Below are 16,620 nucleotides of genomic sequence, written 5' to 3' on the forward strand. Positions count from 1 at the left end.
CTTGCTTTGAACTTGCACTCCTCCTGACTCAGCCTCCCAAACTGCTGGGATTACAAGCATGCACCATTGTGCCCTGCTTGCAATTGATTTTTTTTTTTTAAATATGGAAAGCTTCATGAATTAGCGTGTCATCCTTGTGCATGGGCCATGCTAATTTTCTCTGTACCAATTTTAGTATATGTGCTGCTGAAGCAAGCACTTGTAATTGATTCTTGATCAAGACCTGTTGTCTGGTTACATAATTCTAGATAATTGAATCTTGAGCCCTTGATGATTAGCTTGAGTCCATTTTTTGGAGGGCGGGTACTGGGGATTGAATTCAGAGGCACTTGACCACCGAGGCACATCCCCAACCCTATTTTGTATTTTATTTAGAGACAGGGTTGTGTTGTTTAGTGCCTCACCATTGCTGAGGCTGGCTTTGACCTTACAATCCTCCTGCTTCAGCCTCCCAAACCGCTGGGATTACAGGTGTGTGCACCACGCCTGGCACTTGAGACCATTTTTATAATAAGGTTTTACTTGTTATTTCATGGGATTTCTAGGTTTCTGTCTTTTCAAACATTTCAGCTTGGCTTATCTTTCTCCCTAACCAACTTTTATTTTTTTTGGATCGAACCTACATGTGCAACAACTCCATCCCATTTTGAGATAGGATCTTGCTAAATGACTGAGGCTGGCCTCAAACTTGCAATCTTCCTGCCTCAGCCTCCCAAGTTCCTGGGATTATAGGCCTGCACCACTGAGTGTGGCTCTTGATTGGCATTTTGTTGTTGTTGTTGTTGGTACTGGGTATTTAACCCAGGGGCTCACTGTTGAGCCACATCCCCAGCCTTTTTTATTTTTTTGTTTTAGAGAGGGTCTCGTTAAGTTGCTTAGAGCCTCACTAAGTTGCTGAGGCTGGTCTTGAGCTTGCAAACCTCCTGTTTCAGCCTCCCATGTCATTGGGATTAGAGGTATATGCCACCATGCCTGACCTTTTCTGTTTTTGAGCAGTTTGTTTTAGGGCTTTTGATAGTTTTTCTGTATAGTATTGAAGCTGCTGGTGTAGATACTAGGAACATTTCCTATTAAATTATTGCTCATTTGAAATGATGTTTTGTCACAGAGTGATTTGCCCCGGGTCAAAACAGAGATTGATGCCTTGAAGAATTTGAGACATCAGCATATATGTCAACTCTATCATGTGTTGGAAACAGCCAACAAAATATTCATAGTTCTTGAGGTTAGTAGTATGTTCCAGAGACCTAAAACTTTTGGTCACTTTATCAATAGTTGAGAGAAAATTATGTTTTACCTAAAAGATTAAAATAAATGTTAAGTGGTTTGCCTGTTTGAGTTCTGTCTCTAGTAATTTAGATAATTAAAGTAGGCATATATAACAAATTTATGGTATATGTACTCTCTCTAATATACCCCTAATGAGGTGGTTTAGATTATTGGATAAAATAAGCTAGAATTTGGTCCCAAAGGGAAGGATCCATTTCAGTTCTATATGGTATATTGATTTCCTAGGTCTAATAAATATCTACAAACCTGGTGGCCTAAGATAGTAAAAATTTGTCTTAGGGTTCTGGAGGATTGAGTTCCTCCCAAATCAAGACATGGGCAAGATTGTTTTTTCCTGATTCCTGGTGTTTCCTGGCAATTTTTGGTGTTCTGTGGCTTATGGATACACCAAACCACTCCATTCTGCCTTCATTTTCAAATGGTCTTTTCTCTTTTGTGTGTCAGTGTGTCTCCAAATTTCCCTCTCATAGGAACCCAAGTCATTGGATTAAGGCCCACTCTAATTTAGTATGACTTCTTCTTAATTGGGTTATTTTTACAAATAACTTTACAAATGAGGTCGCATTCATAGGTCCCACATTAGGGCTTGAGCATATCTTTTTTTTGGGGGGGGGCAGTTTAATTCACAGCATATACAGTTTCCAGTCTATGTGTTATGCAAACTAAACTCTTTCAAGTTTTAAACTGCCTTTTGTGGCATTAAACATAGTTTTGAGAACTTGTGTCATTCATCTCTTAGTTTTAGCCAAAGAATGTGTAGCTACACACTGTTTTTACAGATTAACGCTGTTTTAAATACATTTTAAAATTTGTGTTGAAAGTTTTGGACCTAGAGCTATTTTTATTTTACTATAGATCTACCCATATGGTCTGCTATAGTGATTTTAAAATCTTTTTCTTTGGAGGCAGGGTCTTCCTATGTTGCCCAGGCTGTACTCGACTTGAACTCCTATATTCAAACAATCCTTTCTCAATCTCCTGAGTAGCTGGGATTACAGTGCATGCCACCATACCTGGCTGAAATTCCTAAAAAAAATAAATGAAAACTCAAAATATTCATGAACCTTGGACAAAATTTAAAAGGTACAAGAGAATATATGTTAAAAATAAAATCCTCTCTACCCTGTATCCCATTTATCCAATTCCTTTTCCTCTGTGTCATTCCCTATTTTTCTTGTTTCTTATGGATACCTAGAAATATTTTACATATGTATGTGTATGTTTGTGTGTGTCTATGTATGTATAGCCTATGATCACAAACTATAGTACTTTGTACCTTGTGTTTTTCCCCACTTAACATTTTATTTATTTATTTTTTATGGTACTGAGAACTGAACCCAGGCACTCTACCACTGAGCTACATCCTCTGTTCTTTATGAAAATTTTATTTTGAGAGGTCTTGTTAAGACTGACCTTTAACGTGCTGTGTTCCTTCTGCCTCAGCTTCATGAGTAACTGGGATTATAGATGTGGCCACCAGGCTGGGCCCACTTAGCATTTTAGCTTACCAATTATCTATGTACATTCATGGAGATTTTAAATGTTTTTTTCTCTTTGTTGTTATTTTTGTATTTTTAAAAAAAATTTAAAATTTTGGATGCTTTTTCTATTTATTATTTTTTATGGAAAAATATGAAATAGTTTGTTTTCTTCATATAAATCTTATTGGATAGAGTTTTAAAAAATTACTATTGAGGCATAATTACATACTGTAAAATGCACAGTTAGGTATACTGTATATACTTATGTACTTATCACCTGACTCAAGTTATAAAACATCTCCATCATTCTGGAAAGTTTTCTCCAACCTTTTCAAAGTAAATTTTTATAGCAGTACTTGCTCTGCCTTTCCCAGTAACCACTGATTTCTTTCACCATAGATTATTTTTACCTCCTCTAGAACTTAATGTGAATGAATCATATAGTCTGTACTCTTGTGTGTTGTTTATTTTGCTCAGCATAATGCTTTTGCAAGTCACCATATCAATATGTTATACTCTTTTGCACTTTGCTTTTTTAATAATACCTGATATTGTCCCATATTAGTTTGTAAAGAGCTCTCTCTCCTTTTTTAAATTGTTGCTGTGAATTTCATTTCTTCTTTTTAAATTATTGCCACGAATTTCATTTTATAACTGTGACATAATTTATATAGTGCGAGCATTTGGTTGTTGCTATGGTATGAATGTCAGTGTCCCCACCAAATTCTATACTGGAATGTAATCTCCAGTGTGATAGTATTAAGAGGTAGGGCCATAAGGAGGAGGGGTGAGAACTCAATTAGTTCTCCTATAAAAGAAACTTCAGGCAACCTGCTTATTCCCTTCTGCCATGTGAGGACACATAGCTAGTGCCATCTATGAGTAACAAGTCTTCATCATACATAAAATCATCTGGCACTTTGGTCTTTGACTTCCTAGCCTCCAGAACTGTAAGCAATAAATTTCTGTTCTTTATAAGTTATCCAGTGTAAGGTATAATACCATGGATGGGCTAAGACAGTTTGTTTCCAGTTTTCTGCTTTTATAAACAGTTGTTGTTTCAGTGAATGATGTTTAATATGCATCATTGTCAATTTAAGTATATTTGTAGGAACAATTCTTTGAGGAACTGTGAGGTCAAAGGCTATATGCATTTATAATTTTAATTGACATTGCCAATATAAATTTTTTTTCCCAAAATGAAATAAAATTTTAATTGGAAACCGAGTTTACAAAAAGTATTGCTGCTGTAGAGAAAGGATGGAAAGCCTAGAGCTTTGAGCTCTGGAACCTCTTCTCCCCGCAAACACTGAGGTTCCTCTGTGCAACCCGAGTCTTTCTAATGCAGATGGAAAATCACTAGTCTTTGGACAGCAACCAACAATAATTACTGGAGAAATAATTATTGCTGCTTTAAAAAAATTCTTAGATAACTATTGGGCATGGTGGTGCATACCTGTTATCCCAGTGACTTAGGAAGCTGAGGCAGGAGGATTTTAAGTTCACAGCTAGCATTAGCAACTTTGTGAATCCCTATGCAACTTGGAGAGGCCATGTCTCAAAATAAAAAATAAGAAGGGCTGGGGATGTGGCTCAGTGGTAAAGTTCTCCTGAGTTTAATCCCCAGTACCAAAAAGAAAGAAAGAAAGAAAGAAAGAAAAAAAGTAGGTAACTGTAGTAAATGGAAGCATATTAAGATGAGAATGGGTTGTAATTCTTTGCTATAAAAATATAAAACCCTGAGTGAACCTTTTAAAACCACAGTGTAGTTAGTTCTACTTTTGTTTACTGTTAATAAAACTGTTCAAGAAAAGAGTTATTGTTCTCATTCCTGGAATAATTATTGACTTGTTTGATCCTTAGAGTGTATTTTTGAATATGCTCACTCATCTCCCTTGCCTTTAAATTTGAATTAATATCTGACTTCAACATAATTTTTTTAATATTCCTCTGAAGTTATTTCTGTAAGCTATAACAATATCTATTTGACTCTCTTGCTGTTGAAGTACTGCCCAGGAGGAGAGCTGTTTGACTACATAATTTCCCAGGATCGCCTGTCAGAGGAGGAGACCAGAGTGGTTTTCCGTCAGATAGTGTCTGCAGTTGCTTATGTGCACAGCCAGGGTTATGCTCACAGGGACCTCAAACCAGTAAGTGACTGTGACATACTTTCATATTCATCTGAGAGTTCAGCATTATCTAACTGGTGTTTTCGGGCTTCTAGATGTTCTGTTTAAGAATCTATCTAAGCTTTGCTTCTTTTTCTTTATTATTATTATTTTTTAATATTTATTTTTTAGTTGTAGTTGTACCCAATACCTTTGTTTTATTTATTTATTTCTATGTGGTGTTGAGGATCAAACCCAGGGCCTCGCATGCACTAGGCGAGTGCTCTACCCCTGAGCCACAATCCTAGCCCTACTTCTTTTTCTTTTGTTCCAGTCAGAATCTATCCCATTTCTTTTTTCCTCCTTTTGAATTATGGTAGACTGTTTGGATAGATAGCATTTTTTCTATCTGTCATTTATATATCATTGTAAAAGTCCTTGTAATCAGTATTTTATTTCTAACAAAAAAGAGTCATAGAGGGTTTCCATTTTGCTGTTTTTCTAACACTGTGCTCCTTTAATTTAAATCCATCTCCTCAGGAGTTCAATGGAATCAACAGACTCCTTTTTTTTTTTTGGACTGTACTGGGGATTGAACTTGGGGCTCACTACCAGTGAGCTATATCCCTAGCCTTTTTTTAATTTATTTTTTTTTAATTTTAAGACTGGGTCTGGCAAGTTGTGGATGCTTGCCTCGAACTTGGGATCCTCTTGCTTAAACCTTCTACAGACTTGACTTTTTAAGGATTGCGGAATAAAGATGTGAATATTCTTTTTAAGTCTGCAGGCTAGTGGGTGATAGTAAATATGGATTTAAAGGTTCAGGGACTTAGAATTGGTCTGAGAAGATATGGCAGTTTTGTTATCCTTTTTTATCTTTTTATACCCAACTTTTCAATTTGAAAATTACTCTTTAGGTTTAAACTTTCCTTTGGAACAAATTGTGTTTGCTTTTAGTTGGCCCTCAGAGTACCAGTGAGAAATGGTTTATGCTGGTGTGTCCTGTGGTGAAGTGGTATACTTATCAACATTCCTTATCTTTCTCCTTTTATATCTTATTATTTCACTACTTTCCAGTGATTTTTCATCTTATTGTACCCAGGATTTTCAACATTAATAACCTTAAATCATTTTAAGAAATGGCTAAAGGTGGGATGTAATATAAGGAAATAAGAATATAATTATTGCTGAGCATGGTGGCGCATGCCTGTAATCCTAGATGCTTGGGAAGCTGAAGCAGGAGGATCATGAGTTCAAAGCCAGCCTCAGCAGTGGCGAGGTGCTTAGCAATTCAATGAGACCCTGTCTCTAAATAAAATACAAAATAGGGCTGGGGATGTGACTCAGTGGCCGAGTGCCCCTGAGTTCGATCCTGGGTACAAAAAACAAAAAAAGAATATAGTTATCAAAATATCTTTGTTTTCCCAGGAAAATTTATTGTTTGATGAAAATCATAAATTAAAGCTGATTGACTTTGGTCTCTGTGCAAAACCCAAGGTAAGTGCAGAAATAAAAATGCATTTATTTCCTTGTAAATGCACCCCTTAATGTGTTATTGTGCTCTGACTTCCACTTGGTCTTCATTGAGCTTAATTGCCTCCATTGTGAAGAATGTTAAATTTGCCAGTCGTGGTGGCGCATGTTTGTAATCTCAGCAGCTCAGGAGGCTGATACAGGAGCATCGCAAGCTCAAAGCCAGTCTCGGCTATTAAATGAGGCACTAAGCAACTCAATGAGACCCTGTCTCTAAATAAAATACAAAATGGGGCTGGGTTTATGGCTCAGCGGTAGAGCACTTGCCTTGCAAGTGCAAGGCCCTTGGTTCCATCCTCAGACCACATAAAAATAAATAAATAAATAAATAAATAATAAAATACAAAATAGGACTGGGGGTGTGGCTCAGTGGTTGAGTGTCCGGGGAGTTCAATTCCCGGTACCAAAAAAACCCAAAAAGAATGTTAAATTTAATTCCAAGCATCAGTAATTTGTATAAATCCTTTAGATGATTCTAAAATAGGTAGCCAGGATTGACAGCCACTGGTCTAGGTCTAGTGTTGGTCCTGTTGAAGACCCCATGGGTAAGCTGTGAGAGAATTTGTAGCACCAAGGCCACATGAAGTCATTAGCATGAATGCTAAATAGATCATGTGCTTGCAGTTTGAGTGTATTGCCACTAGATGATGCCTTTGTTCATAGGGCTAGGAGTTGAGAATTTGTTATAAACCTATTTGTTATTCAAATGGTTATGTAACTAAGAATTAGTTATATTTCGTGAAAATCCCCTTTCCTTAGGAAAGAAGAAGGAAAATGTCCAGATGAACTTCTATATACCATTAGGTATTTCTCTAATTTGCATTCTGTAGTTAAGCACTGGTATTCTTCAGTATAACTTCTCTTTGAGGTGACTTTGAACTTCCCAGGTTTGCTTTCTGCAGCAGATCTCCTGTGTGGCTGCCTGTTGGAGGTTTCTTCTTGAGTTCTCTAATGATGGTAGTTACAGTCTCTAAAATGAGCTGTCTACACTCATTAAGAATGTCAAAATTGCAGACTTGTCTTGGCCCTTTGTAGTCCCATGATTATTTCCTGTCCCAGTCAGAATTAGCTAGGTGCAAAGGGAAGCAGATTTTGCCCCTTCAGTGGAATGTTTGATTCTTTCTGATCCTCTTCCCTCCCTTGGCTCTTCAGTGACTATCAGTGGAACCTTGTGTTTGGGAAGCAAATGCTAGAAGGTATTATTTTTTTCTAGACATATAAAGATTATACTTTGAACAGATAAGCTTGTTTGAGTCATGATGTCCACAGCAGGCAGTGGGAAATGTTTGTGACAGACTTCATTACCCTTTTTTTTATGGCTGCCACAGATTTGACCTGCATAGAGCCATCTAAGAAAGCGGGGGTGGCCTGGGAGAGAATTGCCTCCATCTTCTGTGAAGAACTCATTTCTGGGCATATTTCATTTATAAATGAGATCTCAGTTTCACAAGTCTTTTGCCAGCTGTAAGACTATAGGAGTTGGGCAGTAACTTCATTTTCATTGTCTTGATATTTCTGTGGGGGAGAGGAGCATGAGCAAATTTCTCAACAGATCTGGGAAGCTAAGTTGGTGATTCTCTTATAACTGAATCTAGAAATAGGTTGTCAAGGCCCTGTGCTACATACAGTTTTGCTTTCTTTCCTCTAAGGAGAAAGAAGCTCTCTGAATTTGTAAGGATTTAATATTGGAGATAGGGGCTGGTAAAGACATGATCATTTCTTTTTGAGTATTTAAGGGTGGGAAGACACAGGGGCTCGGATGTATGCTAGGCTGATTATTGTGCACAGGAATATCTAGGGAAGTATGAACCTGACTTGACTGAGTGAAGGAGAAAAATATTTCATTTGTGTCAGGTGGTAGTGGTATAGGAAATCCAGAGAAGCAGAGAACACATGTGCATATAGACATATATGCAAAGAATATCAGATTGGCTATAGAAGTCTTTTCCTTATTTGGGAAAATTCTTCATTTAACTTCTTTTTGTGTTCAAAGAGTGTTTATCAAGGTTCAATACTCTCTACTTTTTTTTTGGCATTGGGACTGCATCCAGGGGCACTTAACTACTGAGCCACATTCCCAGCCCTTTTAATTTTTCATTTTGAGACAGGGTCTCACTAAATTGCTTAGGGTCTTGTCAAGTTGCTGAGGCTGGCTTTGAATTTGTGATCCTGTCTCAGTCTCCCAAATTGCTGGGATTATAGGCATATGTCACTGTGCCCAGCAAGATTTAATACTGTTTAGGGCTGTAATTAGTAAGTGTTTCACTTAAAAAAAATATTTTTTAGTTGTAGATGAATACAATGCCTTTATTTTATTTATTTGTTTTTATGTGGTGCTGAGGATGGAACCCAGTACTTCTAGGTGAGTGCTCTGCCACTGAGCCACAATCCCAGCCCTAAGTGTTTCATTTTTATCTTATTGACAGGGTAACAAGGATTACCATCTACAGACATGTTGTGGGAGCCTTGCTTATGCAGCACCTGAGTTAATACAAGGCAAATCATATCTTGGATCTGAGGTAATTATTCATTGATTAAATCAGTATAATCAACATATTTATTGGTGATTTATAGTTGAGTGACTCAAGCACTGTGTATTGGGGATATAACAATGAAGTAAGTAATCTTGTTAATCAAAGAGTTTAGTCTGTTTGAGAGTGAGATTTATAAACTAGTAGATGGGATTAATAATTTGTGATAAATATAATAACCTGTAATATACTTTTGAAGGAGGGATATATTTCTGGTGTCCTTATTGTGGTTATTTTTGTATTGAACAATGCCATAGTTTGGACTGGTTCGTCCAACTGGGTAGAGTACAAGGTCAGGATTGCAGCCTTAGTTTTCAGAGAGGCCAATTAGCAGAGAGAAAACCTGTCTTTTGTCCATAATTGACTTTCCAAGGCCAGCAGTCCAGGCTTCACCGGCTTTACAATTGCTACTTCAAGCTCGTTAGTTTTTCCTGTTTTCTGCAGTACTAGTGTTGCTGATGTTAGTATCATAAAGTTTAAAAAAAAAAAAAATTAAGTCATCAATAGCTCAGAAAGTGCTGGGTGGAACAGTCTTCTTTTTTTAAAAATTAAATTTCTTTCTTTTTTAAGGTGTTGATGAGATATTTATTTATTTATTTATTTATGGTTCTGTGAATTGAACCCAGTGCTTCATACTTGGCTAGGCAAGCACTCTACCACTGAGCTACAACCTAGTTCCTGGAACAGTCTTCTTATTTCAGGATTTCAGGACATCTCCAGATCTTTAATATGCTCTTGTGCAATGTGATCCTTTGGGAGGGAAATGTCACAGGTAGCAGCTTGTCCTGATTTTATTTGCTTATGGAATTCACTTTTCATGTGGACTATCTTTTGGAACTACTTTTTCTGCTTTCTTCTCTCATGTAGGCTTTGATACATCTATGAAAATCTTTTCTATTATTTTCTTCATCTTTTAGTTTAACCCCAGACATAAAGAAACTTTTGGGAAATACCAAGTTCTTATTATTTTTTTCTTTTTGTGGTGTTGGGGATTGAACCCAGGGCCTTGCACATGTTAGGCAAGCACTCTACCAACTTAGCTATATCCCCAGCAATACGAGGTTATTTAGTTTGTAACATGAGAAGATGGGAACTAACTTGGTTTTGGCAACTTGATTTTGATATAATCTCAAAGGTATAGTATACGATAAAAATAGCATGAGGAACTTTGATATATTTTTATTCAAATTTACAATTGTTTATTTTTCCCTATTTGCTTTATTTTGTCTTTGTGTATACATATGTATATGCACATATTATTAATTTTCTCAATCATTTGAGAATAAACTGGAAGACAGGTGTGGTGCACACCTATAGTCCCAGAGATTTAGGAAGCTGAGGCAGGTGGATCACAAATTTGAGACCAACAAAAAAAGGCTGAAGATGTAGCTCAGTGGTAGAACACCCTTCAGTTTAATCTCCAGTACTCTGTTTTTGTTTTTTTTTTTAAGTTGTAGAGAGAGATAATACTTTTTTAAAAAAATCTTTAAAAAAATACCTTTATTTTATTTATTTATTTTTATGTGGTGTTGAGGATCAAACCCAGTGCCTCACACGTGCTAGGCAAGTGCTCTACCACTGAGCCACAACCCCAGCCCCAAATCTCCAGTACTCTTAAAAAAAAAAAAAAAAAAAAAAGTAAACTGGAGACATGTCCTCTTTTCACTAATTATGCATATCTTTCCCCAAAGCAAGGCTCTTTTCTTTTTCTTTTTTTTTTATTAGTTGTTCAAAACATTACAAAGCTCTTGACATATCATATTTCATACATTTGATTCAAGTGGGTTATGAACTCCCATTTTTACCACATATACAGATTGCAGAATCACATCAGTTACACATCCACGTTTATACATACTGCCATACTAGTGTCTGTTGTATTTTGCTGCCTTTCCTATCCCCTACTATCCCCCTCCCCTCCCCTCCCCTCCCCTCCCATCTTCTCTCTCAAGGCTCTTTTCTTTTGTAACTGTAATTATAAAAACAAGGGAATTTCATGTGGATGTAATTTATTCAGTTACAGTCTATGTTCAGATGGTGTTTCTTATGTCAATGATGTCCTTTTTAGCTTTATCCCTGCTCTCTGCTCCCCATCCAGGATCACACATGGCGTTTAGTTACTGTATCTCTTTAGTATTCTTTAGTTTGCAATACTTCCTTAGGCTTTTCCTTGAGCTGGTAACTGTGGTCAAGATTTGAACTGAGTGAAGGACTTTTCCATATTTGTCTAATCTCCCAGAAGGAGTGATACTCATAAGCCTAATCTTACAAGATTCTTAGAAGGCTGGTGATAAGGCCTTGCTAGTCTGAATGTGTCTGAGTTTTTTCCTACATAATTTTGTTTTATTTGTCCATATTAGTTGACTTTCCATCCTTCTAAGACAGTGCCTTTAGGACAGTGTACTAAGGAATCATCTGGGGTACTTGTTAAAGCATGCAGAGCTCAGAGCTGTACCCTTGGAAATTTTGGGTTGTTTTTGAAGTTGGGGATTTAAGAATCTTCATTTTAAAATAAGCAGTTTTTTAGGTGTTTCTCATGCTTATGGTCCAGATCATGCTTTTAAGGACATGTTTCAGGGTAATATCTCAAAATTCCTTTAGTAGTATCTCACAGGAAATGGTTTTAAGTCCCTCTTCTAGTTATTTTTTTATTTTTTGGTAATTGATAACTTATAGACTGGATTTGCTTTGGCTTATGATTTTAGTAGATTAATTTATTCTTACATCTAATTTGAAACTGACGGTGCTTTGAATACTTTTTCTGCTTTCTTCTCTCATGTAGGCTTTGATACATCTATGAAAATCTTTTCTATTATTTTCTTCATCTTTTAGTTTAACCCCAGACATAATGTCTCTGTTGACTTCTTACGGTACTTGACAAGGTCATGTTAGCTTACTCTTTCCTGTGTTGCCTCTTTGCTTTGAATGAGTGCCATGCCATCATGCCTCAATTTATAGATTAAATATTTGACAACTCTCTGGCATAAATTGTTAATTTCTGACCTCCTACAACTTGGAATCAAAATCACATGTCAGCTTAAAAGCACATTGTTCACTTGTGGCATCATAATAGAGTCCTAGTAATTTATGTGATTCAGTGAACAGGACAGAATAACCTGGGTTATTCTGGTATAGGTATTATCCAGATGTGTGATGCTGCCTGTTATTTAACTTTATTTCCCTTTTCTTTGTTTTTGTTTTATATTTTATTTTTTTAATATTTATTTTTTAATATTTAATATTTAGGTGGACACAATATCTCCATTTTATTTTTATGTGGTGCTGAGAATTGAACCCAGTGCCTCACGTATGCTAGGTGAGCGCGCTACCACTTGAGCCACATCCCAGGCCTCCCTTTTCTTTATATATATATTTTTTGTGATATTGGGGATTGAACCCAGGGGCACTCTACCACTGAGCTACATCTCCAGCACTTTTTATTTATTTTACTTTTTATTTTTGGACAAGGTCTTGCTAAGTTGTCAAGGCTGGCCTCAAACTTAAAATTCTTCTACTTCAGCCTCTTAAATCACTGGGTCCCCCTTTTTTACTTCTTTAAAAAAAGGCTAGGGTTGTAGCTCAGTGGCAGAGTGCTTGCTTAGCATGTGTGAGGTACTGGGTTAGATCCTTAGCACTACATTTAAAAAAAATAATAAAATAAAGGCATGTTGTCCATCTACAAGTACAAAAAAAAAAAGCCATCCTTCTTATCTCTTAAAATTTTTCTAAGGATCAAATGAGAGTGGGAACTATTACTGGTTGTGTAATACAACTTTTGCTGGTTGTGTCAATACTGATCAAGTCAAATCCTGCTTGAAAATAACAGTTACTGATTAGGGCTCATAGACACATGGATATCTCACATAAAGGTTAAACTCCATCCTTCAAAGACAATGTCATTAAGATATTGGAGATTTATAGGGCTATTTGTGCTGGCAGGCTAGTTTCTAGCCCCTATATTTGAAAAAGTCAATCATTGAATTTTTTAAAAAATAATTAATTTATTCCAATTAGTTATACATGACAGCAGAATGCATTTTGATTCATAGTACATAAATGGAACACACTTTTTCACTTCTGGTTATACATGAAGTAGAGTCACACCATTCGTGCAATCCTACATATACCTAGGGTAATGATGTCCATCTCATTCCACCATCTTTCCTACACCCATACCACCTCCCCTTTGCCCTTTCCAAAGTTCCTCCATTCATCCCATGGGCCCCCCCCTTAATCCCCCATTATGGATCAGCATTCACTTATCAGAGGAAACATTTGGCCTTTGGTGTTTTGGGATTGGCTTACTTCACTTAGCATGATATTAAAATTTCTCTAAATAGTTTTTACTGTGTAACTTAGTCACATTTGTAGATTGCCACGAAATTTTCAGACTTGTTTTGACATCCCCACACCTGTTTACATAATCCTCATATGTAACTGAGATCCTTAGTAGCTCTATAGAATTGTTTTCAGAATCTGAGACCTGGCCTCATTCTTTATCATGCCCAATCCATCCAAGCAAAATAATTTTTTTTTTTTTCCTATTAAGTGTTAGCATATAGCTAAGAGGAAAGTTCCTGGGTGGTCTGCCACTGATTGGGTGACTTTGGACACACCTGCCTTTCTAGACTTCAGGGTTCCAGACTAGAATGAGCAGGTTGAATTGGATGGTCTCTTAGCTCTATTTCAGCTTTTTAAAGATTCTGTGGTTTTATTAAGTATCTTATCATTCTGAAATGTGTTCTATATATTTTTTTTTTGAATGATTTTTTTTTCTTCCTCTTAGGCAGATGTTTGGAGCATGGGCATACTTTTGTATGTACTTATGTGTGGATTTCTACCATTTGATGATGATAATGTCATGGCTTTGTACAAGAAGATTATGGTGAGTATTACAAGGCATAGAATTTCTTTTTTTTTTTTTTTATAAGTTTATTTATTTCTTTATAAGTGGTGCTGAGCATCGAACCCAATGCCTTACTCATGCTAGGCACTTGTGCTCTACCACTGAGCCACAACCTTAGCCCCAAGGCATAGAATTTCAGTGTAAAAGTTTTTTACTTATTATACTTTATGCTTTTGGAATGAAGAAAAAATTCTGGAATTAGGTAGTGATGATAATTTTGTGTTTAAGCCTTTTTGTGTGTGTGTTGCTGGGGATTGAACCTAGGGCTTTGTGCAGGCTAAACACATGCTCTATCACTGAGCTACAATCCCAGCACCCAAAACTTTATGAATATATTAATATCTAGTAAATCATATACTTTAAAAGAATAAGCCAGGTGTGGAGGCATATATCTGTAATCCCAGTTACTTTGGGAGGCTGAGGTAGGAGGATTGCAAGTTTGAGGCCATCTTGTAGCATGTATGGGGCCGTGGGTTCAATCCCCAGAAACCCCGCCCCCCTCAAGTAGAAGTGCTTCAGAAAAGGATGTGGGTGAATGCATTCTGGCAGAGTAGACACTATGAGCAAAGGCATAGGGATGGGAGAAGTATGGGAAGGAATGGTCAGAGATTATTGTGGCTGGACATTGAATCTATACCATCTTTAGGTTAGAAGATTTCTGAATTAACTCTCATTTCTGGAATGTAGTATAGAGTTGAAAGTGGCAGTTGCAGTTGGCTTGTTGCTTAACCCCTAGAAAGAACATCAAGTCTAAGGGCACTGGGTTGTTTAATTTTTCTTTATTTAACTTAATTTTTTCCTATGATCTGTCTTGGAAAAAGTCTTTAAAATTGATTATTAAACTATAGAGAGGAATTTGGGAAGAGGTGGAATCACAGTTGTTCAACTCCTTAAAGGCTGAGGAGCTCTAATTCTGCTGGGTCAACAAAAAAGTAATGATAGCAATAGTGGTGTTACCACCCCTGCCTTGGGGGTTGTGTATGCATTTTTCTCCTTAGTAAGGTGAGATCCATGGGCTTGGGCTGGAAGCCAGTCTCCTGGAGTGTGCTGATGTAGCCAAGACAGCTTGCGTTTTCTCTCACTTTTCTTGAGATTCCTCCAATCCTTGGAAGGTAGCAGTTTTTGCTTTGGTTCCTGCTTGCTGACTATAGCTTTATGGGGAGCATTTGGGGAGCTGGTGGAGGGTTTGAATAGAGAAGTGCTATGATTTGGTTTAGTTTTTAATAGGATTGCACTGGTTGCTGTGTGGATAGACTGTAGGAAGCAAAGAGGAAAATCAGGGTTACTGGGGAAGCAAAGAGGAGAATCAAGATGACTGTTTGGGAGGATATTATAGTGATTCAGAGATGTTAGTAATGGAGATGGCAAGAAATGGATGGATTCTGGATGTCTCTTTTTAAAAAAATTTTTCTGTTAGCATAAAGTAAAATTGGCCTTTTTTTTGAGGTATTGAGTCTATGAATTTTATAGAGTTATGTAATCCCCCATCATAGTCAGAATGTAGAACTGATGTCTTTTGTCTTTTGAAGGTATAACTAACATAATTTGCTGATGTATTGAATGAGTGGAGTAGCCTGAGTGACTAAAAAGTTTGGAGCTGCCATTAACTGAGATGGGGAAGACTTGGTAGAGAGAGGGGATGACCATAATTCAGTTTTGGACATAAAGAATGTTTCTATTTTGTCCAGCTTTTCATATTCGTTGGCATAAGGTTGTTATTTATCCAGCTATAAAACCCATAACCTGGAGGTAACAATGTTAACATATTTATCAGATTTTTATGTTTTTTTTTCAGACTTTAGTCTATACATGTATATGGAATCATATATTTTATCCTTCCCTCCCTCCCTTACTTCCTTTTTTTTTTGTGATACTAAAAATTGAACCCAGGGTCTCAGCTTACTAGGCAAGTACCCTTCCACTGAGCTACACCCATAGCCTTTGTATTTTCTTGTTGGGTTACCTGCTTCCCAGTTTATTTTTGCACAGATGGCAGCATACCCTAAGCATACTGTTTTGCCTCTTGTTTTTCTCTCTTAACAGTGTATTGGAAATCATACCACTTCATATCTAGCGCAGAGCCTCTTCGTTGCTTTTGGGTGGGGGGCAGTATTAGAAATTGGACTCAGGGGTATTGTGCTTGCTAGTTAAGCACTCTACCACTGAGCTACATCCCTATCCCTATTTATTTTATTTAGACAGGGATGGCTTCAAACTTGAAATCTTCCTGCCTTAGCCTCCCAAGTAGCTAGGATTATGGGGATGTACCACCACACCTGGTTCTTCATTCTTTTTAATGACTGCACAGAACAGTATATGTTTGTACCATAATTTATTTAACTGATCCTATGTTAATGGACATTTAAGTAATTTCCCAGTGGTCATTTTGCATATTGTGAACATATCTGTAAGAAAATTGCCAGTTCTCAGTACTGCAAAAACGATAAACCAAAAAAAGAAAGGAAGAAAAAGAAAATTGCTAGAAGAGTTGCTGAGTCAAAGGATATATGATTAGAAATTTTCATACATATTGCCATATTACTTCCATCAAAGTTTTATTGGTTCATACAGTTACCAGCAATAGCAAGATGGTACCAATTTTCTGTACCCCCATCAATATAGTACATCACCTTTTTGCTCTTCATATTTAAGATTATTATTATTTTTTTTTTTTGCTGTGCAGGAATTTTAACTTTTGTATACGTGTGTGCAGTACTGGGGAATTGAACCTAGGGCCTTGCATGGTAGGCAAGAGCTTACCACTACATCCC

The 16,620-nt window shown here is 36.8% G+C and overlaps 1 protein-coding gene and 1 non-coding gene across 6 annotated transcripts in view; one reads left to right on the forward strand and one right to left on the reverse strand.

The window, feature by feature from the left end:
- Melk (maternal embryonic leucine zipper kinase) overlaps positions 1-16,620 on the forward strand; it is an 81,362-nt gene that overhangs the window by 10,742 nt on the left and 54,000 nt on the right. For 2 of the 5 annotated variants that reach the window (XM_027931014.2, XM_071600456.1), the window contains 5 exons: positions 1,109-1,225; positions 4,778-4,921; positions 6,308-6,376; positions 8,839-8,931; positions 13,730-13,828. In XM_027931014.2, coding sequence (XP_027786815.2) covers positions 1,109-1,225; positions 4,778-4,921; positions 6,308-6,376; positions 8,839-8,931; positions 13,730-13,828 — 522 coding nt within the window. The remainder of the gene's footprint in view (positions 1-1,108; positions 1,226-4,777; positions 4,922-6,307; positions 6,377-8,838; positions 8,932-13,729; positions 13,829-16,620) is intronic. The other 3 variants (XM_071600455.1, XM_071600454.1, XM_071600457.1) reach the window with 3 other exon arrangements.
- Positions 98-199, reverse strand: LOC114089334 (U6 spliceosomal RNA). Its single transcript, XR_003582158.1, has one exon. It is a non-coding gene; the product is annotated as a U6 spliceosomal RNA (small nuclear RNA).

This window comes from Marmota flaviventris, chromosome 13, assembly GCF_047511675.1.
Source record: "Marmota flaviventris isolate mMarFla1 chromosome 13, mMarFla1.hap1, whole genome shotgun sequence".
Taxonomy (NCBI): Eukaryota; Metazoa; Chordata; class Mammalia; order Rodentia; family Sciuridae; genus Marmota; species Marmota flaviventris.